Genomic DNA, 27697 nt, shown 5'->3' with positions numbered 1-27697 from the left:
CGCGAAATTTAAGTAAACCATTATTTTCATTGCTATTTCATATTTGTATTGATCCATACCGAATAATGTGAACCACATATAAAAATCGAAAGTTGCCACAGCGATTAAAATCATATGAGCAATAAAAATGAATTTAAAATAATTTGGAAATGGATTATTTTTGAATGTTTGTAATGCATTGTTAGTACAGTCTAGTTTAGAGGTTAACTCAGTTAGTTTAGATACGTTTTTGATGTTTAATTTATATATTAATTGTGTTATTCCGATGTAAAGAGATAAAAAACCAAGAAAATTGAAAACTATAAACGTTTTTGGCACTTCCCACTCGTCAGGGTTGCCGCTTAGCGAATAAACAAATGAAAGTAGTAAACAATATTCGATGATGACTGCTTTCCATTTTATCACGGTGAATTTTTTATTTTTCCAGTTGTATTCGGGAAGAAGCCAGAAGAACTTGCAGAGATTAAACACCAATTTAAACTCGGACTCCATGGCTGCTACTGGACTTCCAGGCGATTTAATGGGTATGTTTTGCAAAGCAATTATCTAATTTGTAATCGAATATCAACAACAGGAAATTGCACTATGTTTCAATGCCAAATATTTGCTATGTAATGTTTAAAGGCAAAAAATAGCATTTTTATTTTTTCAATTATGAATATCTCGAAAACTAAAAGAGATAAATAGGATCTGATCGCAGCGTCTTAATCTACGAACTATTCTCTATCAGATAGGATAGTTAAAAGGTAAATCTGGGAGATGAAATTTTAAGTCTTAAGAAAAAAATTGCCAAGGGGGGGGTGCTTGATACCTTTTTTCGACGATTTTTGATAATTCATATCTCTTAAACTAAAAGAGGTAGCTACCAACGAATTGTTGATTATGAAAGACTGCAAAATTCTCTATCAGATAGAAATATAAAATAATTATATTTCCTACAGTAAATGGTCGAAAAACGCGACTAAAAGTACTAAAAAGTGACATTTTGCAATTTTTGCCAATTTTATTCAATCGCGAATATCTCGTAAACTAAAAGAGATATTTAAGATCTGATCGCAGCGTCTTAATCTGCGGACTATTCTCTATCAGATACGATAGTTAAAAGGGAAATCTGAGAGATGAAATTTTAAGTCTTAAGAAAAAAATTGCCAAGGGGGGGTGCTTGATACTTTTTTTCAACGATTTTTGAAAATTAATATCTCTTATATTAAACGCGATAGCTACCAACGAATTGTTGATTATGAAAGATTGAAAAATTCTCTATCAGATAGAAATATAAAATAATTATATTTCCTACAGTAAAAGGTAAAAAAACACGACTAAAAATGCTAAAAAGTGACATTTTGCAATTTTTGCCCATTTTATTCAATCGCGAATATCTCGCAAACTAAAAGAGATAAATAGAATCTGATCGCAGCGTCTTAATCTACAAACTTTTCTCTATCAGATAGGATTGTTAAAAGGGAAATCTGAGAGATGAAATTTTATGTCTTAAGAAAAAAATTGCCAAGGGGGGGTGCTTGATACTTTTTTTCAACGATTTTTGAAAATTAATATCTCTTATATTAAACGCGATAGCTACTAACGAATCGTTGATTATGAAAGATTGGAAAATTCTCTATCAGATAAGAATTTAAAATGATTTAATTTTATAGAGTACAAGATTGAAAAATGCGACTAAAAGTGTTAAAAAGTAATATTTTCCAATTTTGACCATTTTTTTTCCATTGCGAATATTTCATAAACTAAAAGAGATACAAATCAGCGGAATAAATATTATGAGAGAATAGAAAATTCTGTATTAGATAAGAATTAAAAATAATTGAATTTCATGGGGTGAAAAGTCCAAAAATGCAATTAAAAGTGTTAAAAAGTGAAATAATTCACGTCTTGTTTGAAACCAATGTTTACACACATGTAACTCAATATAACTCAATAAATTGATCATAGAGTGCGCTACAATGCACTATTCTTCAATTTAAATTCGCGTACGTGTTTATTTGTTAGTAGTAGTGCGTGCACAATGCCTTATATCAAGTTATATCGCAAAACAAGTATTCGCGTGAGAATTCACATCTCAACTTGGCGGCCAACCGCCTGATAAACCGATAAAAACAGTCAAACATGATATTTACACCGCACAATACAGCAGATTCAGTTCGTATTCTTAAAACTAAAATATTTACCATACAATGCACCGTCCACAACACAATAAAAACCAGATCCATAATATTATATTCTTCCGTCGTGACAAACAAACAAATACACGCCAGCGCGTTAAAAATCGCTTGCATATTATTAAGCAAAACATGCCAGCCGAAAACTTGATTAAACCCATCACTGGCACTCGATAATTGTTGATGCACCAAGATTAAGTCATTAATTTTCTCGTCCGTTTGATTTTCTTCATTGAACACATTATTTAACATTTTCAACCGGTTTTCTAGCGCTAATAAAATGGATGCTTCCATTAAAACCGCCGAGAAGTTGAAATAAGTTAATATTTCATAAGGGATAAATAATATGTATTGTACTGCTCCATAATCATTAATCGTAGTCGTTAAATCAGTCAAACTTATAGCCAAAAGTAATAAATGTGTGATGAAAATAAAAAGATTCATATTCGAATGTTTTTCTTTGCAATATTTCTCCATCGTATCATGAGATTCAATGAGATTTTCAAGCAGATTCTTTAAAATTGCAACATTGTTCATGTTTGTACTCAAAATAAAATTTAGTAATCCGAGTGATAAGGAGATTAAAGCCATGTTTTCAATTAGTACTCGTATTAAATTGACGTGAAAATTCACTCCGAACGCGGATGATATTATTAAAATAATTATTATTATGGCGAGAATAATTGTTTTCCATTTTTGTGTGAAAACTGTTTTGGTTTCGAAGTTGTATTTGGGAAATAAACCGAAAATATAGCACAGGAAGTACGGCACTCTTAGTTCGGTTTTCATCTTGATGCGAATGATCTACTAATGCGCAGAGGAGTGTTTAATTATGCATATTGTATTAATTGAAATAATTCCGGGAAGATAATCAACATAGCCACACGGGCTGAGTCTAATTACGTTAATTATGTGTTCGTGTCGTTTGTCTATTAATAAATTTCATTTTTTTAATGTTTTTCTGCATGAAAACACCAGAATACTATTTATATTATCGTTAATATGTATATTGCATATTTAGGGAGGAAAACAGTAAATTACGTACGTTGAAAACTCATTTTAAGCATGAAATTTAACGTTTTTCGTGTTTGTTATGATATGAAGTACTAAATTTTACCGACAGATGTCGCACTAGGTACTAAAATAAGAGTAAATATCGTTTTGTAGTGAGAAAAAAATGAAAAATCAAAGTTTCAAGTTAATTTTTATGCAGACATAAATAAATTTAAAGAAATAAAAGAATCTTATGTGTTCGTGAGTGTAATTTTAATGATTGTATCATTTTTAACAATCAAATAAGCAATAATTGGTTACCCAATCGTTTTAGGCAACTTTTCATTCAAATTACATTCATAAATGCATTGTAAAAAGACTAAACTTATATAAATCAATGTAATCTTTTTTCAAATTTATTTATTTCCGCAGCCTTAAATTATTTTTGTGGTGATTTGCCTCGCAGCGGAACAACTGCAGCGAGACGACGAATACCCACTGCTAGCTAATCTTATCACTATATATAACCGCTAGATGGCGCGTCATATACTAATCCTACTTTAAATCAATGTAAATATTTACCACGCAGTGAGTAGTCCAAGCTAGAAGTATCACTACACCCAACAACTTGTAATCATCCCATAGCACAAACAAAGTTATACACGATAACGTATTAAAAACGGCCTGCATGTTATTCAGCAATATATGCCAACCAAATAAAACATTAAAACAATCACTTGCGCTGAATAATTGTTGATGCACCAGAATTAAATCGTCAATTTTATCGACAGTTTGATAATCTTCATTGAACACTTTATTTAACATTTTAAATCTGTTTTCTATCGCTCGTGAGATTGATGTTTCCAATAAAACCACAACGGAGTTAATATAAATTAAAATTTCATAGGTAAATACATAAATATAATTGTATACCGGTCCAAATCTAAGTGAAGATATAAAATCAGATAATGTTATTGTTAGTATAAATAAATGTGATGCCCAGATGAATATATTCATGTTGGAATATCTTTTCTTGCAGTATTTTTGCATTATTTGATGACTATCACTGAGATATTTCAATAATGATAATAATATTGGTGTATTAAAAATGTTGGAGTTTAATATAAAGTGTAGTAAACCAAATGTTAGTGATGATAATGCAAGAATTCCGGTTACAGTCCGTATTGTTTTCGAACTAAATTTAATTCCAGTCGCGGATATACTGATTACAACACTGAAGAAACATATCAATAATAATGTCTTCCATTTTTGTATTGTGATTGTTTTATGTTTAAAGTTATACTTTGGTAAGAGGCCGAAAGTATTGCAGAGGTGATATACTTTTAGTTCGGCTTGCATTTTTAGATTAATGGATAACAACTAGTTTTTATACAAATATTAATTTTTTTCATTAATGTAATTGAATTGTTTAATTATTGAGAAGTTGTTTTCATTTTTTTTAATGATCTACTACTAGACACTAATTAATTAACATTTAATTAAAAAAATATAAACAAAAAATTTGAGGTTAAGAACATGGCAACACCGCTATTTCAATTTGACAGCTGTTAAAAACATAACCTATAAAAAATAAGTTATATTTACCATACAGAATAAAGTCCAGTTTATAATAACAACCATAGCCACAGGAGATGTATAAATATCCAAAATAATGATCAAAGTAATACAGGATAACGTATTTAAAATAGCTTGTAAATTGCTCAACATTATATGCCACCCAAAGAGCACATTACAACAGTCACTTGCTGTATACAACCAGTGATGCATCAATAATAAATCATTTACTTTCTCTTCGTATTGATATTCTTCATCCAATATATAATTTAACATCACAAATCTGTTTTTAATCGCGAGAACAATCGTAACTTCTAATAAACCACCAATAAAATTTAAATAAACCAAAATTTCATAAGCAAAAACATACAAATATAGATTAAAATCGAAATAAAAGTACCAAATTGCAAAATCTGATAAAATAAGAAAGAATAATATGAAATGTAATAAATAAACATATGAATCATGTCCACCAAACTTTTTATGATGATATTTATTAATAATTCTATGTGAATTTAATAAAATCCTCAATAATTGTAAAAATAACTGTTTGTAAACATGATTTACTCTCAAAGCAAATTGCACCAAACCACCAATTAAACATATTATTGAAAGTATATCAATAATAAATCTAGTTTTGGATGTGAATAAAACATCACCAATTGATGAAATAACACAGAAAATAATAAGACAACAAGTAAAAATAAATGTCTTCCATTTTTCACGTGAAATTAACACTTGTTTCTTAAAATTATAATTCGGTACAAGTCCGAATATTTTACACAGCGTGTATGATGCACCTAGTTCTGTTTTCATGTTTGCTTCAACACTAGACAAAAATAATTGAAATGAAATGAATTCAAATGTCAATAAAATTCAAAGAAAAATAAATTATACTAATTAAAGATAATAACAAGGAGTATATAAATTAATTATGTGTTTACCAGACAGTATGCTGTCCATGTGATCATTACAGCCATCGCCAACGCAGAGGGAATTTCTTTGATTGTGATAAAAATCGAAATACATGATAACGCATTCAAAAATGCTTGTAAATTATTACATAGCGTATGCCATCCGAATAAATCATTATAACAATCGCAGGATTCCGTTAATCTTTGATGAATTAATATAATATCATTGACTTTTTGTTCGTTGTGTTCTGTTTTATCTATGATGTGATTTAAAGCATCGAAACGATTTCGTATTGATACTAATGTTGAAGATTCAAGTAAAACTTGTGTGAAATTTAAATAAATCATGAATTCGTATGCAATTACGTATTGATATTGTTTAATATCAAACATGCTGTACCAGCAGACAAAATCCATGAGTGTTATAGTGATTAATGTCAAATGTGCGATGATAATCAGATAAGTTTTCTTTGGATAAGTTTTTTGATGATATTTTTGCATATCTTGATGACATTCGCTTATATTTACAAAAAGTATGCGTAGATTATACGGTTAGTCACGTGTGTACTCCAAACAAAATGGAGGAGACCTAGGTATAACGGTGTTGACGCTAGTTTGTCCAGTAGCCATCTTGTGTCACTTAAATTTGGATGCGTTAGAAATTTTGAATAAATGTTTATGCAATGAATGAATGTTAGTGTAATAATTAGTTTCCATTTGGATACTGTTAGGGTTTTTGTTTCGAAGTTGTACGAAGGCACTAAACCGAATTTGTTGCACAATTTGTACGGTACACTCAACTCGGCGGTCATGACGTTTTTGTCTGATGCGTAAATACGAACGTAAAGTTAATGAAATGAAATTAATTAGGCTAATTGTATGTAAAGAGTATTGTAAGATTATTGTCACATAAAATGATATATTGGTTTCAATTAAATTTGTTTTCAATTAGGGGATCATATTTCTATATAAATGTTTAAATAAAATTCGAAAATATTTGCAAGTAAAGAAATATTAAGTTTAGTTATATTATTTGTGGATAGATGGCGCGAGAATGCAGTTATGGGAATTAAATTGTATACTTGAGGTAGTGATGTTGTTTTTCTCGTTAGTGTGATGTTTGTTAGTGGTAGTGAGCGCGCATTGTCTTATATGGCAATACTAGCTTTAACCCGCGGCTTCGCTCGCGAATATCTAAAATAATGAAGTTGCTTTCGTACGCGTCTGTAGTCACAGAAGAAGTAACAATGAAGTAGAATGGCGGGAAGTTTAAAATGGCTGAAAGTATAGTCTATGGAAGTATAGTGTACAGTCTCCATAGTGTAGTCAATTGGATTTGATGTTGACGTAGCTGTCGGTAATACAGTGTGATAATACAGTGTGATGGTACTATAGTACTTAGGTTTGAGCTTCATTGCTGGAATGCTAGATGGCGTTAAAGTAGTCAAATAGCCAGATGCAGAGGTATTATTGGCTAAACTATTTCTATATTATATTTAAAAAATAATTTTTTTTATTAAATAAAAAGTAGCCTATAACCATTCGGGGACCACTATGAATTTGTGTACAAATTTTCATGATGATCGGTTAAGTAGTTTTTGCGTGAAAGTGTAACAAACATCAGGACTTTCGCATTTATAATATTAGTCAATACTCGTGTCCGTGTGGATTTTCGTCCAATAAAATTAGTTAAAATTAAAATAAAACAAAAAAAAAGATTCAACAATATTCTATCTGATTTACTCACTATAAATAAATGATTTAAGAATAATTTATGATTATATTTACCAAGAAATATGCCGTCCATATAATCATAACTCCAAAAACCACAAAAGGAACATCATTGATGTTGATCATCAAACTAACAGCCGATAAAACATTCATTATACCTTGCAGACACGTACACAGCATATTTCCACCAAATAATTCATTGAAACAATCACTACTATCCGATAAATATTGATATGTTGTTAAAAGATCTTCCACAAGTACTTCACTGTGATCAATTTTATCCAAAACTTGATTAAATATCGAATATCTCTTCTTGATTGCACACAGTATTGTAATTTGTAAGATTACAATCATAAAATTGATATAAATAAGCAATTCGTAGGTCATGATCAGAATGTGTTGTTTCAAATGTGTTATTGGCAACCAATAGTACATATCAGTTGATAGAAACAAAATTAGAATTATATGTGCAATGTAAACCGAAATATTTTGATTCGCATACGGTTTTGGATGGTATAAATGTAGTTTGTTTTTAACTTCATTTAGATTCGTGAATAATTTTTGTAGATATTCGGTTTTTTTGAAGTTGACCGTCCACATACAGTGGAGTATACCGAAAAACACCGTGAATGCAGCCATAATGTCCAAAACTTTTTTGCTTGGATGAAATGTATTCCACGTTCGACATTTTGAACTTATGTTTAAAACATTTACAATGATCACGAGTATTATTGTTTTGAATTTTTGTACGCGGAGTATGTTTGTGTTGAAGTTATAATCTGGGAAAATTCCGCATATTTTGCACAATTTGTACGAAAAACTTAATTCACTCTGCATGATCACTTGTAATGAAGTAATACGGTAATAAGTTTGTTATGAAGTGTACCAATGAGTAATGGATAACTCATTAGCGTAATTAGTTTGCTGTCATCGTCAACATGTAAGTAAACTGGACAAAATTCAATTTTAATTAAGATGTCGTGTGGATTGCTCACAAGGGATTCGAATTTTGTGGTTAATACCGGTATTTCGGTATACTGGTATTTATAAAATTATTTATAAAGAATTTTTGAAATTTTGTAAATATCAGTATGGAAATATATGGGTAATTAAAAAAATACCGGTATTTGAAGATAAAAATACCGGTATTTTCAGTTTCACATAATTTTATTTTTAAATTTTTAAAATTTTTAACTTCAAATATTTTTATTTGAATAAAAATACCGGTATACCGGTATTGATACCGGTTTTAAATATTTTTAATGCTCACCACAAAGCAAAAAGTCCATGTAAAAATCATGACTCCTCCCAAATAATACAAATACATATTCCTCAATTTTAGCAATAAGAAGAAATGTATACAAGATACGGCAGTAATCATAGCTTGAACATTATTGAAGAACACGTGCCATCCAAATATTTCATTAAAACAATTCACACTGTCACATAAACATTGATGCACTGAGATTATTTCATCAACAGTTTGTTCATTAAATTGGCACTTCCCGATTATCTCATTTAAATGACTGATGCGGTTTTTAATTGTGAACAGAAACATTGATTCCAAAAGTATTAAACAAATGTTTACGTAAACTATATAATTAAATGTGACCATATAAAACTCGAACATATGCATCTCCGCGTACCATACCCATAGATTCAAGCAACAAACTATAAAAAATAAAATATGTGTTAAATATATCCATAAATTGTTTATGTTTAATTCTTTTGAAAGATGTTTCTGTAATATCAAATTGCAATTATGGAGATTATGCAAAATTGTATTCAATTGTTGGTGTTTTTTGATGTTTATACTCCAAATTGAATAAATAATGCCAAATAAATATATGGCTGTTGAAAAATAATATCCGTGGCCAATGGAGTTTTTTATCATGTAGTCCAGAGAGCCGTAAACAACATAAACAAATATTATATTTGTGAATATTATTTTAATCACTGGTTTCCATTTAGATGGAGTGATTTGGTTAAGTTCATAGTTGTAGGTTGGTACAAGCCAGAAAAAACTGCACAGGTTGTAAATTGAATTTAATTCGGTCTTCATCACGGTTTATAATGATAGATACTATTCTCTTGGGTAGTAATCATGCATCTATTGAAATGTGATATGCATTTAACTTAATTAGTTAATGATGTTAGGTGATATTACGGATATGGGGGAGTGTTGAATGATGAATTTGTTAGAGTCAGTGAGGAGCACATTGAGTAATATGAAGAGAATTTTTCATCGATAATTTGATTGCCAATATCACGTAAATTGTAAGAGTTAGAAAGAAACGAATCGCAGAGGCTTAATCTACGGATAATTCTCTATAAAATAAGCTAGTATATTCTTGTTTATCGTCGCGCTGTCGCACATTTTAGTTTAATTCATATCGCAGGTACCGCGTCAATTGCAATTTGTGCGCATCTATTACATTTCTCGGACAAGGTCGCATGCTGGCTTTGCGCATCTATTTACTGTCGCATCGTAAATTCCATTCAGAGATGGCACAAGCATGAACTAAAAATCATAAAATAGAATTGTATTTGTTTTGAAGACAAATCTATTATCAGCGTTTGTGTATAAACAACTTTTTTATCGCATTCGCCGTGCGAGATGCTACGCGTAAGATTCTCGTCGCGCTGTCGCGTGCAGCATATTTTCCTTTAGTATAAGTTTAGTATTTAAAATCAGATTGTTAAATTGAAAATTAAATAGATGAAATTTAAATTCATAAGAAAAAAAGGATAAGGGATAATTCATTTCCACGATGTTTGACAGTGAATATCTTCTAAACTAAAAGAGATAAATAGGAACAAATCGCAGAGACTATTATACGGACTACTCTCTATAAGATAAGATAGTTAAAGCGGAAATCTGAGAGATGAAATTTTAAGTCTTAAGAAAAAAATTGCCAAGGGGGGGTGCTTGATACTTTTTTTCGACGATTTTTGATAAATCATATCTCTTAAACTAAAAGCGATAGCTACCAACGAATTGTTGATTATGAAAGATTGTAAAATTCTCTATCTGATAAAAATATAAAATAATTATATTTCCTACAGTAAAAGGTCAAAAAATCCGACTAAAAGTACTAAAAAGTGACATTTTGCAATTTTTGCCCATTTTATTCAATCGCGAATATCTCGTAAACTAAAAGAGATATTTAAGATCTGATCGCAGCGTCTTAATCTACGGACTATTCTCTATCAGATACGATAGTTAAAAGGGAAATATGAGAGACAAAATTTTAAGTCTTAAGAAAAAAATTGCCAAGGGGGGGTGCTTGATACTTTTTTTCGACGATTTTTGATAAATCATATCTCTTAAACTAAAAGCGATAGCTACCAACGAATTGTTGATTATGAAAGATTGGAAAATTCTCTATTAGGAGAAAATTTAAAATAATTTAATTAAGTAAGGTAAAATGTCGAAAAATACGAGTGAAAGTGCTAAAAATTGCAATTTTTCAATTTTTGACGATTTATTTCCATGGCGAATATCTCGTAAACTAAAGGAACGATTCGCAGAATCTTAATCTACGGACAATTCTCTATAAAATAAGCTAATTAAAATGCATATATAAAAAAAAGAAATTTTAATACATTAGAAAAAATGTTCAAATGGGAGTCAGCTATACAATCATCCACGTACGGTGCCTTGAACACGAGTCACTTCTACCGCTACCCTCATACGGTGCCCAGAACACGAGTCACTTTTACCGCTAAAATCATACGGTATTCTAAAAACGAGTCACTTCTATCGCCACCCTTGTACGGTGCCTTAAATGGGTGTACCTGGCATATACAAGTCAATAAATTTTAATAGTTCATATAAATAGTAAACAATTCGAACTCAAAAAGTCATTTGAAAATGATAATTGCTTACCAAAAAATAAATAGTCCAGGTAACAATCGTAGCCGTCCTATACGCAAACATCATCATTTCTTTTATCGTTATAAAAAATCGAATGCAGATCAATGCATTAATAGCAGCCTGTACAATGCTGAAGAACATGTGCCATCCGAATAATCCATTAAAACATTCCACCACATCACAGATATTATAATAAACTGCTAAAATTTCATCAATATTCTGTTCATCAAGTTCATCTGCCCCAATTATTTCATTAAAATGAGAAATGCGATTTTTAATCACCATCAAAAACGCGCACTCTAACAAAATAAAACAAAAATTCAAATAAACCAGCAGCTCAAATGCAATCACAAATCGATATTCCAGCACACCCATTTCTTGGAAATATGTCCACACATCAAACATCCAGACTCCCAAAAGTAAAACATGTGTGATAACGATTAAAAAATCACATTTTCTCATATCTTTATGCAGATATTTTTGTAACGTATTGTTGCATTCGTTTAAATTCATTAATAACGCTGCCAATTTATCAGGTTTACAAATATTTACACTCAAAAGTGAATTCATTATGCCTAAATAAACGGCGAGTATACCAAGCAGCTCTAAGTCAACTTGATGTTTACCATTGGATACATCATCAAGAGATCCGTAAATATTATAGGAAAATACCGAATTTATATAGAATGCAATTGATAATATTTTCCATTTTGATATGTGGAAGGTTCCCAATTTAAAATCGTATTTTGGTGCGAGCCAGAAACTCGTGCACAAATTATACGCCAGCTCTAATTCGGTCTGCATCACTACACATTTATATTTTCACTCGTTATCCACTCAGAATTCAATTGCAAAAATGTTTTGTCATATGATATCACCATGTGCAATTTGACTAATTGATATTACTTGTATTACGGTGATAAAATGTTTGCGAAACAAATACTATGTTACATAATTGACATTATGACGATCTTACCCGACTACGCACAAATGAGGAAGTGTCGTCAGTGTTGACTTCTTTACTCTGATTGGTTATTTAAATTCTTTTGCGGTTTTTACATTTTTTACATGAAATAATATTAAATAACTCACCAAATAATATAATGTCCACAATGCCAACACAAAACCACCAAATTTATGTCCCCCCATTGCATTCACACCAATAAAAATCCATATGCAAATTAACGCATTGATAGTAATCTGCATGTAAATAAAGAACATGTGCCATCCAAACAAGTTATTGAAACAATTCACACTGTCACATAAACATTGATGCACTGCGATTATTTCACCAACAGTTTCTTCATTCAGTGAAATCTTGTCAATTATTAAATTATGATGAATAATCCTCTTTTTTATTGCCAATAATAACGCACATTCTAATATAATCAAAGAAAAATTAAAATAAATCAAAACTTCGAATGTTACGATGAATCTGTATTCCCAAATGCCAATCATTGAGTGCCATACTGAGCAATCAAGAATCCAAAGCAGTATAGGTGCAATTAACGCGATATAAATATAAAAATGTTGAGTTTTATAAATTTTTTCGCGGTGTTTTTGTAATATAAATGCAGATTGGATTAAATTTGTAAATAATAATTGTAATTTTTGTTTGTTGAAGACATTAGCATTCCAAATTGTCAAAATAACGCCCATGTAACTCACAATACCAGAAAAAAATTGAAAGAATGCTGAATATGCAAAAACATTGCGAGTAATACCATAAGTCCAGTAAATAAACAAAATATTCACGATGTGTGCAATGCTTAATGTTTTCCAATTAGAAAATGTGAATGTTTTTAGTGTAAAATTATATTTTGGCAGAAGCCAAAATGTTTGGCACGGATTATAAGCTAAACTTAATTCGGTCTTCATCACGCTTTCAAATACGAGTACACAATATGAGTGAACATAATACAAGACGATAGGTTATGTGATATCCATTTAACTAATTGGCAAATACGGAAATTAATGCTCACCACAAAATAAATAGTCCATGAAACACACGATATTCCTCCAAAATAATTTGGTTCAGTTTTATACGATGTAATAAAAAAACTAAAACAAGCCAAAGCATTAATAGCGGCTTGTACATTGCTGAAGAACAAATGCCATCCGAATAATCCATTAAAACAATCCACACAATCACATAAACTTTGATGCACTGATATTATTTCATCAATAGATGATTCTTCATTGAAATAAACATCGATAACATCGTTTAAATGATTAAATTTTGATTTCAATGTGAATAGAAGCAATGACTCCAAAATAATGAAACAAAAATTTAAATAAATTGTTATTTCGTAACACACGACGAATCTGTACTCCCAAATACCAAATATTGTAACACACACCCAAAAATCGATAAGTCCGATACAAAATAATAAGAAATGACCGAAATAAATCCATAAATTGCAGTTTTTTACACTTTTATGGCAGTATTTCTGTAGTATCAAGTCACAATTGTTTATATTTGTTAATATTGTATGCAATGTTTGATATTTGTATAGATTAGTACTCAAAATTGATTGAATTATACTGGAATACACTGTAATTAATCCAATAAGACGTAAAAAATGCGTATTCTCGGTAACATCAGGCAGTGCGCCGAAAATACAAAAAATAAGTAAAATATTCGCAAATAATGCGATGATAAGGGTCTTCCATTTTGACGGCGTGATAATATTTTGTTTAAAATCGTATTTTGGCACAAGCCATAGAAATTGGCACAAATTGTAAGCGGTCTTCATCACTACTTTTAATAATCGTACAATAATGATGAAAATTTCATCACGTTTCAATGAATCAATTAGTACTAATTGATATTTACTTAAACGTAATATGATAAAATTATGTATATTCTCATATCACATTAATTAATTACTAAGAATTACCTGAATGTAAAATGTCCAGACGACAAGCACAATTGGAGGATAAATATTAGTCACTTCATTTTCAAAAAATAAATTTATCGATGACAACGAGTTTATTATTAAGTTTAAATTGTTAAAAAAATGATGCCACCCAAATAACACATTGTAACTTTCAACCAAGTTACACAAGAAGTTATGCAACCGTAAAATATCATCCACCATCTTGTAATCTTCATAAAATCCATCCAAAAGTTTATTAAACAATTGAAAGCGTCTATTCATCGCCAATAAAACATAAAAAGCTAAAATATTTGTTGTGAAATTTAAGAACAACAGTATTTGTATTGATGCCGCGGCCAGATAATAAAATAAACGGTTTGTAATGTAATGGACCGTAAAATCATAAAACGTAAAACTTGAAGCGAAACAAAGTAAAGCGCTGATTATTAAAAAACTTGATTTATATTGAAAATTGCGATATACACGCAGAATATCTGAAGATTCATCGAAATTATCGAATAATTCACGTAGTTTTTGAAAGTTTTCTGTATTTGTGTCCCAAATTAACATTAATAAACTCAAACTAACACTGATCCCACCAGAAATCTCAATAACAGCTTTGATATTATTCGAATACCGAGTTCTACTCCAATATATATACCCGCACAATATAGAAATTATTATTATTATAAAAAACGTTTTGATTGTTTGTCTTGTGTGTTTTTTATGTTGAAAATTATAGTCTGGACACAATCCGAGATTTTTACACACATTGTATGATCCAGACAGTTCACTTTTCATTTTGAAAAATTGAAAAAGACTGAAAGCCATCATATTACCGATTATAATGACATCGAAGGGAATTGACAAACAAGTCATAATGAGTGGACGTCATACAAAGCGTTTTGTGTAATGAAAGTAATTTAATACAGAAACATAGTAATTACATATGTATACATACATATTAAATCAAAATCAAAATTGCTCGTAATCGACACATTATATTATCAGTCGTTTTTTCAACGATTTTCAAAAATTGATATCTCTTGATCTAAAAGAGATAGCAACCAATAAATTGTTGATTATGCAAGAATGGAAAATTCTCTATATGGAGAAAATTTAAAATAAAAATTTAATTAAATAAGGTAAAATGTCGAAAAATGCGAGTGAACGTGCTAAAAATTGCAATTTTTCAATTTTTGACGATTTATTTCAATGGCGAATATCTCGTATACTAAAATTGCTAGAAAGGAACGAATCGCAGAATCTTTATCTATGGACAATTCTCTATAAAATAAGCTAATTAAAATGCATATATAAAAAATGAAATTTTAATACATAAGAAAAAATGTGCAAATGGGAGTCAGCTATACAATCATCCACATACGGTGCCTTGAACACGAGTCACTTCTACCGCTACCCTCATACGGTGCCCTGAACACGAGTTACTTTTACTGCTAACATCATACGGTATTCTAAAAACGAGGCACTTCTATCGCCACCCTTGTATGGTGCCTTGAATGGATATACTTGGCTTATACAAGTCAATTAATTTTAATAGTGCATATAAATAGTATACAATTTGAACTCAAAAAAGTTATTTGAAAATGATACTTGCTTATCAAAAAATAAATAGTCTAGGTAACAATCGTAGCCATCCTATACACAAACATCATCAGGTACTCGGTACTCCCAAATATCAAATGTTGTAACACACACCCAAAAATCAAATAATCCGATACAAAATAATAAGAAATATCCGAAATAAATCCATAAATTGCAGTTTTTTACACTTTTATGGCAGTATTTCAGTAGTATCGCATCACAATTGTTTATATTAGTTAATATTGTATGCAATGTTGGATATTTGTATAAATTCGTACTCAAAATTGATTGAATTATACTTGAATACACTGTGATTAATCCAATAAGTCGTAAAAAATGAGTATTTTCGGTAACATCGGGAAGTGCACCGAAAATACAAAAAATAAGTAAAATATTCGCAAATAATGCGATGATAAGTGTCTTCCATTTTGACGGTGTGATAATATTTTGTTTAAAATCGTATTTTGGCACAAGCCATAGAAATTGGCACAAATTGTAAGCGGTCTTCATGACTACTTTTAATAATAGCACAATAATGATGAAATTTCTTGCGGTTTTATTGAATCAATTAGTAATAATTGATATTTACTTAAACGTAATATGATAAAGTTATGTATATTTTCTTATCACATTAATTAATTACTAAGAATTACCTGAATGTAAAATGTCCAGACGACAAGCACAATTGGAGGATAAATATTAGTCACTTCGTTTTCGAAAAATAAATTTATCGACGACAACGAGTTTATTATTAGGTTTAAATTGTTAAAAAAATGATGCCACCCAAATAACACACTATAACCTTCAACTAAGTTACACAAGTAGTTATGCAACCGTAAAATATCATCCACCATCTTGAGATCTTCATAAAATCCATCCAAAAGTTTATTAAACAATTGAAAGCGTCTATTCATCGCTAATAAAACACAAAAAGCAAAAATATTCGTTGTAAAATTTAAGAAAAAAAGTATTTGGATAGATGCTTCAGATGCATAATAGAATAAACGATTTGTAATATAATGAACTGTGAAATCATAACACGAAAGACTTAATGCGAAACAAAGTAACCCACTGATTATTAAAACACTTGATTTATATTCAAAATTGCGGTATACACGCAGAATATCTGAAGATTCATCGAAATTATCAAACAATTCACGTAGGTTATGAAAGTTTCCTGTATTTGTGTCCCAAATTAACATTAATAAACTCAAACTAACACTGATGGCACCAGAAATATCAAGAACAGCTGTGATATTATTCGAATATCGAGTTCTACTCCAAAATATATACCCGCACAATATAGAAATTATTATTGTTATAAAAAACGTTTTGATTGTTTGTTTTGAGAATTTTTTATGTTGAAAATTATAGTCTGGAAACAAACCAAGATATTTACACACATTGTATGATGCAGACAGTTCACTTTTCATTTTGAAAAATTGAAAAAGACTGAATGCCATCATATTAATAGGAATTAAAAAAATGTTTTCAATTAAACTGAGTGGATGGATCATATTATGCTGGTCAAATGTAATACGGTTATGGTCCGAGTAATTGTCATTAATTGTAGGTACTTACAGCAATATAAAAAGTCCATATGACGCAATTGAAATATTCTTTTCGTGGAATACGATTATTGATAACTCCATTAACAACGCGCACGAAAAACACCAAACCGTTTAAACTCTCGAGGAAAATGTTCCATCCGAATAAAATGTTTATAAACTGCACTAAATCTGTGGCTGCTAAGTGGAGTTTTTGAAAAGCACTCACATCGAAATGTTTTTCTGTTTGTGATTGAATTAACGCTGAATTTATCGCGTGCAGATATTTTTCTATCACTTTTATGATTAGTATTTTTACATAGTCCAAGATATGCATTGAGAATGTGTTGAATATTTCAACTAAGAAACTTTCATAGTGACGCATGTGATTTCCCATATAAGTTGTGTAAAAATCATAACCTAATACGAATAAAAATAAAGATATTAAACTTGCTAGCATTAAATAAACGTGTTTTATTGATGTGACTTGTATTTTATAAACAGTTGCGAGTTCTGTGTGAATAAAATGGCATGTTTTGAAGAAATTATTGAGTGTTTCAAGGTGGAGAATGTTCAGACTCAAAGTGAATTCTAAGTTTATTAGTTGTGTGATTGTGGGTGTAGATGGCGCGAGTAGTTTGTCTTTTAACTTAGAATGAATTTTTAATGCGATGTAGATGTTGTATGCTGAAGCTGAGAGTGTAATGATTAATTTAATAACAATCAGGAATAACTTTGGTTTAAACTTTTGTTCGGTTTTATCGTAAAATGGAAATATTCCTAGGTATGATAAGAATTTTAAAGGCGCGGCGATGTTTTCGTAGAGCATTTTGACAAAGTATTATGTCTAGGAGTTAATTTTTATGAATGAGCTTGAACTAATTGTTTATCTATCGCATGTTTGCTTTCGATGACGATAATTTATGTTTTAGTATTATTACTCATTCATTACCTAATTGTTTATACATACATGATGATAAATTGTATTTTTTTATGGATAAATATTTAAAAAAGTATGACTGGTTGCTGAAAAACTCAACATAACCTAATATTTACCAGAATATAAACTGTTCACGGTGTAATCACAGCAAAACACCTAAATAATTGCATTTTTGTAAAATAAAAATTATTTTTGAGGTTAAATAGAGAAATGTGTATGACTGGTTGCAGAAAACTTAACATAACCTAACATAACCATATATTTACCAAAATATAAACTGTCCATGCAGTTATAACACCAACACCAAACCGATTCCACTGCTGCGAATCCAGAAACAAATTGATGCATGATAAGAAATTCATCATCACGTGAACATTGCTAAAAAACGCATGCCAACCGAATATTTTGTTGTATATTTCCACAATATTATACAAATAATTATGAATATTCATAATATTTTCAACGTGAAATGCATCCAGTGGTATATTATCCATCAGTTTATTAACCAGCACAAAACGTGTTTTAATCGCTAATAAAATCATCGCTTCAAATATAATCACTACGCAATTTAAGTAGACCACGGCAATTAATGGCATTATAAATATATAAAGGCGGAAAAACAATGGACCATGTGCCCACATCCATAAATCAAAGATCATTAAACCAACAATAACGAAATGTGTGCCAAATATGATGCGGTGCGGATGTCCTCTGGTGATTCGCGTGTATGTCGTTAAAATTTTGTCACCGGCGTCAAAGTTCGCAAACATGTCGCGGATATTATGTGAGTCATTCTCGTGTGTACTTAGAATGAGTATGACAAGTCCGATGTAGACAAGTACAGCACTAAAAACGTCGATGATTAATTCCAGCTCGGTTTGAAACTTGTATTTGCCCCAGATTGTTGAGATGCATAATACGGTTATTACTAAAATTGTAAGTATGCACTTGGAGGGTTTGGTTTTAGTAGGAAATGTTTTTGTTTTAAAGTTGTATTGTGGTACTAAGGAAAAAGACGAGATAACTTGTAAAACACGCGGAGTTCTTCCATGGTTTGAGAATATATGAGTGTGGAATTATGTTTTAGTCATGTAATAATTTTGATGATTGTTTAATCGAAGCAATAAACAAGAATTAATTTGTTTAAGAGTGCGTTTTGAGTAGGAATAAGCAATGCTTGAAAAAACGTGTGTTTTGGGTTGCATACATTACGCTGTGGAAATATTAATGACATATAAATGAAAATCCAGCGGTTTTTGAATGTTTGTAACGCTACTAGACAAAAACCACTCAAATAATTTTAATAAATTTTAGTATAGAGATAGATTAGACCCAGGAGAATAACATAGACTACTTTTCCTCCCAAAAATTTAACTTATATACTAAAAAAATAATTTTTGACTTACAGTCGAGTTTGCAGCCCAAGAAATTTTCACAACCACATGCATAAAGTCACCAATCTCGAAATCAATGAGTAAGTCACTTATCATTCTCAAAATATAAATCACATTTTGAAAATTAGTCAAAAAAACGCCCATCCAAATAACTTATTCACAATATCCACAATATCACTTAAATTATGATGAATCTTCGTCAACTTTTCCGGTGTGCACATTACGTTATCAAAACTCATATTGCAAATCATTTTATTAATGCTCATGTAACGATTTCTTATGTATATCAATAAATAAACAAAAATGCACGCGTCAGATGCATGTAGAATTTATTCAACAAATCCGATGTATAAAAGAACGCGTATTGACCATCACGATTCAACAAAAAATCACCGTGATAAAAATATAAAAAATCGTATAAATTATAAAGATTATTAATAAATGCTTCGAACGTCGAATTTTCGTGTTAAAATTAATATAGAGATCACGATCAATAATTACGAATTTATTTAAAAGCATTTGTAACTTTCGAATGTTTCTAAAGTTTAAACTGTAGATTAGACTCCAGTTTAGGAAAATAATACTTGTATATTGTATGAGATGAAGGGCTCTGCCTTGATACGTTGGGTGAAGAACATATAGAATTCCGTAGAGACCGATTAGAGAAAAGGTTACATGAATAGCAATTACAATTGTTACAAGTATAAGTTTTGCGTGAAATCGACGCGTTAGTGGATCTAAAATTGGCAGTAGACCCATATAATTGTAAAATGTAAGAATTACACTCAAGTCTAATAGAAATGAACTCATTTTGATGACTGAAGGGTTAAAAATATTTTACCAAAGGTGAAAGGTGTTATTTCCTAATGACTTGTTGATTAATTTCAAGTGAAAACATCAAAATAATCAATAATAAAAAGGTACACGTTATTTCACCGCGGGTTGTTTCGCCGTGGATCAATTCGCCGCGGAAAAAATTCAAATTTTTTTTACACAAACGTTTTAAGCAATTAATCAATCAAATTTCGTCCACAAATGTATTAAACACTAAAGATTGGACATTAAACTCATAATATTCAATATAATATTCTCATAAATTTATTTGTTTTAACGTCAAATTATCAAAAAACAAATTTTTTCCCGCGGTAAATTGGCCCATGGCGAAACATCATACACCCACAATAAAACTTAACATAAGTAAAACAATAGGACAATGTCTTACTTACTGTTGTATACAATGACCACATCAATATAACATAAAGATGTTTAATATTATGAGTTTCTTCATCCAAATAAGAATGTATCATTCGCAAAAAGAATACGACGATTTGAACATTGCTCAAAAAATACGTCCAACCAAACAAATCGCTCCACAACTGCACAGAATCCGCTATTAAATTCTGCAACCTGATGATACTTGTCAATTGCGTCAGATTGGCCCCTCGGTGATACATGCCCTTCAAGGTGCAATTAATCAATTGCAGCCGATGGCGCAGCGACAGCAAAATGAAGCATATAAAATATTTAACCATATACAGACTGTATTTCAAAACGTATTCAGCGAGGTAATATTTTATCATGAACACAATACCATTCCATCTGTAATTATACCCTGTGACAATCATATAGCCACCTGTCCAGATCACAAACTGAATTCGCATGTATTTTAATTGTCCGACTTTCAATCGTTGGATATTTCGGAGTTCCCTGTCGATTAGGTCGAATTTATTGAATAGTTTTTGCACTTTTCGCAGGCGTATATAGTTCATAGTGTAGAACAACTCCCAGTTGATGATGTTGACGATAAACAGTTGCACCGAACGCGAGATCATGCCTGTTGATGACTCTTGATTATTCGTGAATGTTGCGTACATTGTGTAAATTGATAAAACTGTGTTAATCAGGACGACGACTGTGAGATATTTTGTATTACGGTAGAAAATTTTGGATTTTTGATCGTAGAAAGGTAAAATACCAAAGTAACTTAACGTATTTATGAATAGTATTAAATTATCAGCGACGCTAGTCGTTTGGAGCATGATGAATACAAATAGAACAAATTTTCATTTAAGAATACCATATTTAGTGTGATTATCGAGTGAATATCTTTACAATTAGATAAATTAGTGTGCTTATTGATTGTTTATTCAATTAATGCATTTATTACACTCTCAGAATAAGTTAACCTTAAATTCCAACGCCATCTAGTGGTAGGATGAGGTAGTAAAAGATAAATCAATATTAGACTTTTGTATTGTGATATTTTTATATTTTTTGAGTGAATTTTTTTATAATTTGACTATTTTTTGATAGTTTATATCATAAATTTAAATATTACATTTTAAAAATAATTTAACCTTAAATTTTACGGCCATCTAGCGGTAGAATAAGAAAAAAAAGGTAAATCAATAATTACCTGTTTGTTTTATGATACTTTTAATATTTTCGGGTGAATATCTTTTTAATTAGATTAATTAGCGTGTTTATTGATTGTTTATTTAACTATTCTTTTTATTACACCCTAAAAACAAGTTAACCTTAATTTCTACCGCCATCTGGCGGCTGATGATGAAACTATAACATAAATCAATATTACATGTTTGTATTGCGTAACGAAGGAAGCAAAGTAAGTTCCGGGTTCGCCAGTCTGCGCGGGACCACGCGTGGATGCAATCAAAATAAATATTAACAATGTTCCTCATTTTTGTGTTAATCCTGGGTGGTAATCTACTCTGGCCTAGTGAGTCAATAATGTTTTCCCAGGTGAGTTGCGCCCCGGACGCAAAATTTGGTAAAAACAGCACGTCACAACAAGTGTTTGTTTAGGGTAAATACAGGGCGGCTGTTGTCGAATTCGACGCACTTCCGGAACCATTCCTATTTCCGCATGAAGTTATGTTGAATAATGCCGAGCAATATCTGAAACTAATTGAGCGAGCTTCCGAAAAAGTGAGTTTTGATGAGTTTTATGTGGATATTTAAAAGTTTTTTAAAAATATTTTTCCCAGAGAGTTGATATTATAGTATTTCCGGAAGATGGCCTAACCACACTGGATGTTGCGAAAAAAACTCCGCAAAAACTCGCGAATTATAGCATTGAAGTTCCGGATCCGGCGATTTATCCAAATCCACGCATTAATGAATCTTATAATAAGGTTCGTGTTGGTGTCGAAGTGGTTCAATGAACTGCTCTAGTAATTATTTATTTATCGACTTGCTATGATGTATAAATAATGTTTTAGGTCCTGCGAATGCTCTCGTTTGCCGCGCACGAACATCACATGTACATCGTCATTAATTTAATCGAGAAATTTAAAGATATCGGTTTTACATTTTATTACAACACCGATGTAGTTTTTGATCGGAATGGGGTCATTGTTGTTCGGTAATGATAAGATTAGAAAATTTATTTCTGGAAATAATAAATAGTTTTATTGTAGATATCGAAAAATTAATTTAGTAAATGATCCGAAATTGCATCCTGGGAAAGAGTTGGCGAAGTTTCGGACGGATTTCGGAGTGACTTTTGGCATTTTCACTTGTAATGACATTTTATATCGACGGCCCGCTGTTGATATCGTGCAAGATAAAAATCTTACTGATATTATATTACCGTCTGCGTGGTATTCAGAAACACCGTTTATACAAAGTAATTATTAGAGAATTAACTGAGATATTAGTGATTTTGGCAGGGAACCTTGAATGTGTCATTCTGGGAGATTACGTCCCCTTCAGATCTCCAAAACAAAAATCATGACGCACATGTCTATCTCTAGAGGAGATTGCGTAAAATTTACACGAAATATACGTTTATTCATATTAGGAAGTGACGTCACAAGTAAGGTTATGAAAAAAATTGTGAAACGTCATTAGTTATAACCTTACTTTACCTAAAATATATCCTAACGTGAAAGGTGAAAATTTCACCTAGAAACAAACATAAAAGGGTTCCCTGTTTAGAATTAACCCGAAAAACATTTATTTTATGTGTGTTTGTGCATGTTTCAAGGTCTTAGCATTCAAGCTGGATATGCAAGGGCCACAGGTGTGAATTTATTAGCAGCTGGATTGAACTATCCGCCTATGTATGGCGGCAGTGGTATTTACCTACACGATGGGCGCATTGCTGAACTTTACATTTCACCCTCAAAGTCCAGCAAATTAATTATTCAGGACGTGCCCAAATCTCGCGTCAAATTATCAGCTATAAAATGCAATAATAACTCACACGTATGTTTTGACATTCAAAAAATGTGGAAAAAAATTAATTTAAAAGAAATTTCAGCCCACTCCACGATTTCGACTCGGTGGTCATCTAAACGAAGGAATGCTCAATACTCCGCATGAAGATATGAGTTTACACACCCTTCACCCTTTGAATTTCCACGATTTGGAAACAAAAGTCAAACTTTGCAACTACAACGGTGAATATTGTTGCAGGTTTCGTGTAGTTTTGCAAGAGAGACCTGCGTTTCACGATCCGAAATATATGTTAGCTTTATTTTATGGTGTGCGAACCTTTGGCGACACAACGATCGGCGTTCGTTCTTGCGGGCTGATAGCGTGTCTAAACAAAGATAAATCGACATGCGGTATGCGTAACCACACATCACGCAGCGAAACAATTTTCAAGCAAATATCAATACGTGGGAATTTCGATCATGGCTACAATGACAATTTCGATATGCCTATCACCCTCACCTATGAGCAGCTGCCGCTAACCGAATACACGTATTGCGAGACTCTCACCGATGATAAGAAAGCGGTGCTCGCCGAAATGCGCAGCACGCAACCGTTGACAAATTTAATGTCTTTTGGAATTTTCGGCCGCATGTACGTCTATGACGGGAGAAATCCGGGAATTATTACGAATGGCGTACACTCGACGCTCTCAAACAACGTTTTAGTTGTTTGCACATTGATAATGATTCTACTCGTGCGAAAAAATGTTTAGATTCAATCGTTGAACGAAAAAAAAAAGTTACGCTTAGCAGTATTATTGAGAAAATAGCTTTTCATGGTCTAAAAATGCACCGAGTACATCGCAATAATACATCAGTATTATATTTTATCTAAAAATTGATAAAAAATCTATTTTCAACGTGTTTGAAAGTTTAATGATATTAATAATTAGCTAGCTGTGAAACTTGAGGTATATTTTCCTACAAAACTACTAGTTGTAGTTGTAGTTGATAAACAATTAGGTAATAATTCACATGTTCTATGAATAATATATTATAAGAATGTACTTATTTACACGCACACACGAATAATGTACGCATAGCACGTATTTTTCTACGTTAGATTGTTTCCTATTCGTTCGGAATTGCTGGATTGTGAATTGTAAATGCAATGTGCCTTCGCGACGGCCTTAAAGCACGAATATGCGAACCAAAAAATGAAAAATATGTACCTGCTCTATGTGTGCGACTTGCAAAGATGATATATGTATAGATTTATTTTTCAATCTATCTATTTACAGACTTACTCACTCACCGCACGAACAGGCAAACGCGCTTTTACTATTAAAATTGTTGACGCTGCTTGTTTGCGAATGTGAGGTCACAAGTTATAAATTTACTAAGTTATATTGAGTAATATGATTTCATGTTCAAATATAGTTTAATAAAGTACATGGAAAGTACATTTTTGAGTAATTTCTATTAAAAAAAAACGTGGAATTTGTGTTAAAATTTGTGTTTAAATTTTTGCATTTTCTTAAAAAAATTATTGAATGAAACCTAACCACAATAACAGAAACGCAAAATGAGACTGATTCATCATTATTTCCAACTTATTAGTTAACTTTTTCTGTATTTTTTCTTGCTTGCAATGTCCCTGAATCGAAAAACATAAATTTTCAATTTCTGAGTTATTTGATGATTGATTTCTACTCGTGAAATTCACCGAATAATCACTAAAGTTTACCTTGTTGCTATACCTTATCAGATATATTTAAGCAGCGATAAGAGAATGCTTATAATCTCATGGAGTGGCTGCCCATCCCATTAGTACATCCTACCGCGGTACCGAAACCACACACATTTCAACATCAACATCATGTTGAAACTAACACTGTGCCTCTGCCTTTGTGCATATCTTGCTCAGGAAACTCATGGGCAAGCAATCGTAAGTCAAACATTATCATTTTAAAGTTTATACATTTTAAAATAAACAAATTTGTAGCCAATAGGAAGCCCGTACCAAGTCAGACTTTTTGATTATTCTCCAGCTAAAGACCTGACGCCACAAGAAGTTATCCAGAATAATGTGCGATACATCGTGACCGAAATGGACAAACCTGCTAATCCTGTAAGAATGCTTATATAAATTTTACACACCCATATCTGCCGATAAGATAAACATATTAGATACTTATATATGCTTGCATAATCATGTTTCAGGAGGTATTGATTTTCCCTGAATACGGAATTACAGGCATTGATGCATTGACGCATTCAAATATTTCGGCATTCGCCATTAAAATTCCGGATGTTGATCCAGGTAAGGCACTATGCCAAGCATTCAGTGTTGATCCGACACTCAATAAACTTGCTTGCGGCATTGCCACCAAAACACCACTGAAAGTCTTGGTAGTAAATCTATTGGAGATCGTGGATAATGATATTTACAACACCAACTTGGTGTTTAATGAAATTGGTGCCATTCTTGCAAAATACCGCAAAATTAATTTGAATGACGCAGAAAAATCGATACTGAAAGCCGGTACCGAACCGGTGACTTTCCTTTCCTCGTTTGGTGTTACTTTTGGTTTGATTACCAGTGACGATATCCTGCATAAAACACCTTCACAGGTTATTTTAAGAGATAGAGCCGTTACGGATGTGATTATGACTTCCGCTTGGCAGTCCGAGGTGCCTTTCTATTCCGCCATTGGTCTTCAAGATGGCTACTCAAGGAAAAACGGAATTAATCTGCTTGTGTCGAGTATCAGTGATCCCGCAAATTACCGAGGTGGTTCTGGTACTTATTCTGTAGATCCACGAGGAAATACCGCTTATGTACCAAGGGTCCCTGGAAACCAGGTCGTCTCTGACAGACTCAGAGTCCTTGAGCGACAGTTACCGGAACGCGCTTGCAGTGAACAGGTATATTACTAGAAACTATTTCACAGGAAGTGCTTAAGCAACTGATTTCAGATTAATCCTAGATCTCTGGGTAATCTGACTGGAAGGGTGTCAGACATTAATGCTCACAAGACAAAACCCATGAGCAATACAGATCAATATGTCGCCAAATCAATTCTGGGCACCGACGCTAGTAAGACTTCCTTTAATGATGAATTCTGTAAAGGTAGGGTCTGTTGCAAGTTTGATGTCCAATTTGCAACCGAGATATACAACATTAAACCTGTGTACAAGTAAGTGCAATTTATTCCTAAGTAAATTATGAAACTTTATTTTTGAAAAATTTTTCTTAGGGCTGTGGTTTCTGACTCTACGTGCGGTATCATCGCCTGTGATAATGACGACAGCATCGCAACCTGTGGAAGTCGAGACAACGAGTTAAGCCGTGCTGTTTTCAATAAAATCACCATTGAAGCAAAGTTCGAAGGGAAATCAGCATATCAATACTTGCCGGTATCTACAAATTTGGACCTGAAGAATGTCAACTTCATGTTTTGTGATGGAAGCGCTTCGATGAAATTGGAAGTGGTTTCACAAACGGGACTGGTTTATTTAGGTTTTATCGGTGAAACAACCTCGGCGGGTCAATCTATTGCTAGTATTAGTTTGCTTGCAGTTGTGAGCATTGTTTTGGCGGTGTTCAAATTATCTAGTTAAGTATTGTATAAAATTTCATTAAAATTGTCAAAACATTAAGATAAATTTTTAAATACAAATAAACGTACTTAATTCATAAAATGATTTAAAAGTATCAAGCCAAGGTGGCGTTGGACCGCGCATATTTGAATTAAATTCTAAACGCACTTATCGCTGACGCACGTGAAAGCGCGCGAAATGGTGAAGCAGGTTTAGTTCTTATCTGTTTTTTTTACTTGTTTACGACGATGTGTCGTGGGAACTCGCACGCTGCATGAAAC

The 27697-nt window shown here is 31.6% G+C and overlaps 2 protein-coding genes across 3 annotated transcripts; both read left to right on the top strand.

Annotated features, from left to right (window-relative positions):
• Positions 1 to 439: 439 nt before the first annotated feature.
• LOC135797987 (vanin-like protein 1) lies at positions 440 to 27518 on the top strand. Its single transcript, XM_065310630.1, has 6 exons — positions 440 to 524; positions 25582 to 25761; positions 25819 to 25944; positions 26037 to 26741; positions 26793 to 27013; positions 27074 to 27518. Exons 2-6 carry the CDS (start codon positions 25693 to 25695, stop codon positions 27435 to 27437), a joined length of 1485 nt encoding a protein of 494 aa, XP_065166702.1. The 5' UTR covers positions 440 to 524; positions 25582 to 25692; the 3' UTR covers positions 27438 to 27518.
• LOC135797986 (vanin-like protein 2) lies at positions 21133 to 25276 on the top strand. Of its 2 annotated transcripts, XM_065310627.1 has the most exons (8): positions 21133 to 21598; positions 22251 to 22395; positions 22459 to 22581; positions 22641 to 22787; positions 22875 to 23017; positions 23073 to 23281; positions 23642 to 23862; positions 23918 to 25276. In XM_065310627.1, exons 2-8 carry the CDS (start codon positions 22324 to 22326, stop codon positions 24584 to 24586), a joined length of 1584 nt encoding a protein of 527 aa, XP_065166699.1. In that variant the 5' UTR covers positions 21133 to 21598; positions 22251 to 22323; the 3' UTR covers positions 24587 to 25276. The 2 variants fall into 2 exon arrangements, with proteins under 2 accessions (XP_065166699.1, XP_065166700.1); XM_065310628.1 differs by lacking the exon at positions 21133 to 21598 and having other exon boundaries at positions 22050 to 22395.
• Positions 27519 to 27697: the final 179 nt, after the last annotated feature.

Source organism: Atheta coriaria, unplaced genomic scaffold, assembly GCF_025399875.1.
Source record: "Atheta coriaria isolate IRGN ID8LTWV9N9 unplaced genomic scaffold, Caltech_Dcor_3.1 hic_scaffold_9_pilon, whole genome shotgun sequence".
Classification (NCBI taxonomy): Eukaryota; Metazoa; Arthropoda; class Insecta; order Coleoptera; family Staphylinidae; genus Dalotia; species Dalotia coriaria.
Note: the sequence above shows the minus strand (reverse complement) of the source record. Positions and strands in the feature narration are given on the sequence as shown.

Excerpts from the sequence above, each read along its gene's own strand:
- LOC135797986 (XM_065310627.1), top strand. The coding sequence starts at position 22,324 with ATGTTCCTCATTTTTGTGTTAATCCTGGGTGGTAATCTACTCTGGCCT. Across the intron at positions 22,396-22,458 it reads AGTCAATAATGTTTTCCCAG|GGTAAATACAGGGCGGCTGT; the intron begins GTGAGTTGCGCC and ends GTGTTTGTTTAG. Across the intron at positions 23,282-23,641 it reads AGAAACACCGTTTATACAAA|GTCTTAGCATTCAAGCTGGA; the intron begins GTAATTATTAGA and ends GCATGTTTCAAG.
- LOC135797987 (XM_065310630.1), top strand. The coding sequence starts at position 25,693 with ATGTTGAAACTAACACTGTGCCTCTGCCTTTGTGCATATCTTGCTCAG. Across the intron at positions 25,945-26,036 it reads TGGACAAACCTGCTAATCCT|GAGGTATTGATTTTCCCTGA; the intron begins GTAAGAATGCTT and ends ATCATGTTTCAG. Across the intron at positions 27,014-27,073 it reads AACATTAAACCTGTGTACAA|GGCTGTGGTTTCTGACTCTA; the intron begins GTAAGTGCAATT and ends AATTTTTCTTAG.